At 41.1% G+C, this 2,004-nt stretch overlaps 1 protein-coding gene across 1 annotated transcript in view; it reads right to left on the bottom strand.

Annotated features, from left to right (window-relative positions):
* The window catches only part of LOC118324677 (isoleucine--tRNA ligase, cytoplasmic-like), an 8,010-nt gene that overhangs the window by 2,233 nt on the left and 3,773 nt on the right, over positions 1-2,004 (bottom strand). The window contains exon 4 of the mRNA XM_035657125.1: positions 1,637-1,737. Within this exon, the coding sequence (XP_035513018.1) occupies positions 1,637-1,737 (101 nt within the window). The remainder of the gene's footprint in view (positions 1-1,636; positions 1,738-2,004) is intronic.

Below are 2,004 nucleotides of genomic sequence, written 5' to 3'. Positions count from 1 at the left end.
TTGAAACGCAGGTCTGCTGCTCTCACTACGGGAGAGTTGATGAGTAGCCTATAAAGAGAGACAGTGAGGGGTTGGGGAGTGTGGCAGGATTGATTATGATGTGAGCATCGGTGTGTACGCCAGGTATAATTAAATGTTGATGTATGGCTGTTACTGTATGTGTAAGATGGGCCGACACAAATAAATAATGCGTGTTCGCTTTAAGACAGAAGAGATGTAAACAAACAGCGTCAGATAAACTTTGCAAACTGTGCAGTGTGCCCAGTTGATTAAAGTGGACTTTAAATGCACTATAACAGAAAGTTACAGCATTTCACAAAGTGTTATGAGCTAAAACTTGTTTAAATGTCATAAAACAAAATATGGATCTGAAGCCGGACAGACCACATCATTTTCTTGTTAAGTAGCAATACTTTATTATCTGATTATGCAAAGGATTTTTGCATCTGGGTCATATTTCAGGTATCTGGAAAGGAAGCTGTGAGAATGACATTTCTATGCAAAAGTTATTCAGCTGTCAAATAAATCTGATTTTGCCGGCGCCCTGGTACTACTGGTAGGCTGCCCCAGTACCAAGCTGAGTCCTCTGCACAGCCAAGGGTGACTCAGCTGCGTTGTCCCTCCCCTTCTCTCCCCCCTTTCCTTACACTCCACAGCTGTCACTTCGATTAATGCAAATAAAGGGCATTTTTAAAACCCAAAACATCTGAGTTGGTTTTAAGCTTTACCAATTAGGCTAAAATGTCCACCTTGAATATCTGTGCAAAGTTTGTTAAATGTTATCAAAGTTGTTCAAAGCATATAACAGCATTCCCTGCATCTTCTCTTCATTAAAGCCAAATAAACACTGTTGACAGGACACTGACAGAAAATCTGGATAACCCGTATCAATATAATAGTGTGTGGCAAGCATCAGCACACTGTAGACCGATTAGAAAAGGTTTTGATGATGATTCTGGAAGCGAGGAAACATGATGCAACTTCATGCAATAGGCCACGAGTGTTTTTAATAGCAGATAGCAGAAGATACATTTTAAATAAAATGCAGAATAGACAGAACCATCAATTGGTCAAATACCTTTTGGCATCTTAAATTAGGCCAACATGGAGATGGGTGGATGTCATTTTAGACTGCAAATATATATTTTTCAAAACCTGGCAGTATATACTTTAGTCTGTCGCTGGTTGGCAGTGAGATATTTATGAGATATTTATGGAGCTCACCGTCCTATAACAGCTATAGTGTAAGGTTTTAAGGCACAAAAGTTATATTCTATAGTAAATCGAAGAGGAAACGAACGTCTTCCTTTATGTCACAGCTATTCTTCATTATCTATATGTGAGGCATTATGCACAACTGCATTGTGCTTATTCCATTAGGCCATATGGGCCATGGCACTCACTGCTCAGGGCAAAGGAGCGAAATGTATGAGGAGAAACAATGTGTGTATGCATGTGTATGTATAGTATGCGTGAGTGAGTGTATACTGTATGTAGGACGCTGAACCTGCTTAGTTAAGCATGGAAAGTAATTCAAACCTTTTACAACCATGCCTGCTAATAACATAAGGTAGGTTACCACACAGAGTCGTGCCACCGGCACACAAGCATTCATGCCTCAGAAACACACACACACACAAGCACAGATCTGACCTGAGGGCATCAGCTCCATAGTTCTGCACTATCAGTCCTGGATCTGGGTAGTTCTTCTTGCGCTTGCTCATCTTCTGTCCATCGCTGCAGGAATAAGACAGGCAAAGGCATTAATGCACATAAACATGCACGCATGCACAAAAGTGCATGTTAGCAACCATGCACTTGGTATTTAAATGAGTACTTTCAGGTCAGCAGGCCTGAGAGCACAATGCACTATTTAGACCCCAGGGCGGAGGACAAGTAGCCCTATTGTAGAGCATCTCTGAAGGATAAATATTACAGTACACATAACCACACTGATCATGGGAAACTGCAGAAAAACTAGGAGATAAATGGGCAGGGGAAGAA

The sequence above is a fragment of the Morone saxatilis genome, unplaced genomic scaffold, assembly GCF_004916995.1.
Source record: "Morone saxatilis isolate NCDOM2014 unplaced genomic scaffold, NCSU_SB_2.0 Contig0, whole genome shotgun sequence".
NCBI lineage: Eukaryota > Metazoa > Chordata > Actinopteri > Moronidae > Morone > Morone saxatilis.
Note: the sequence above shows the minus strand (reverse complement) of the source record. Positions and strands in the feature narration are given on the sequence as shown.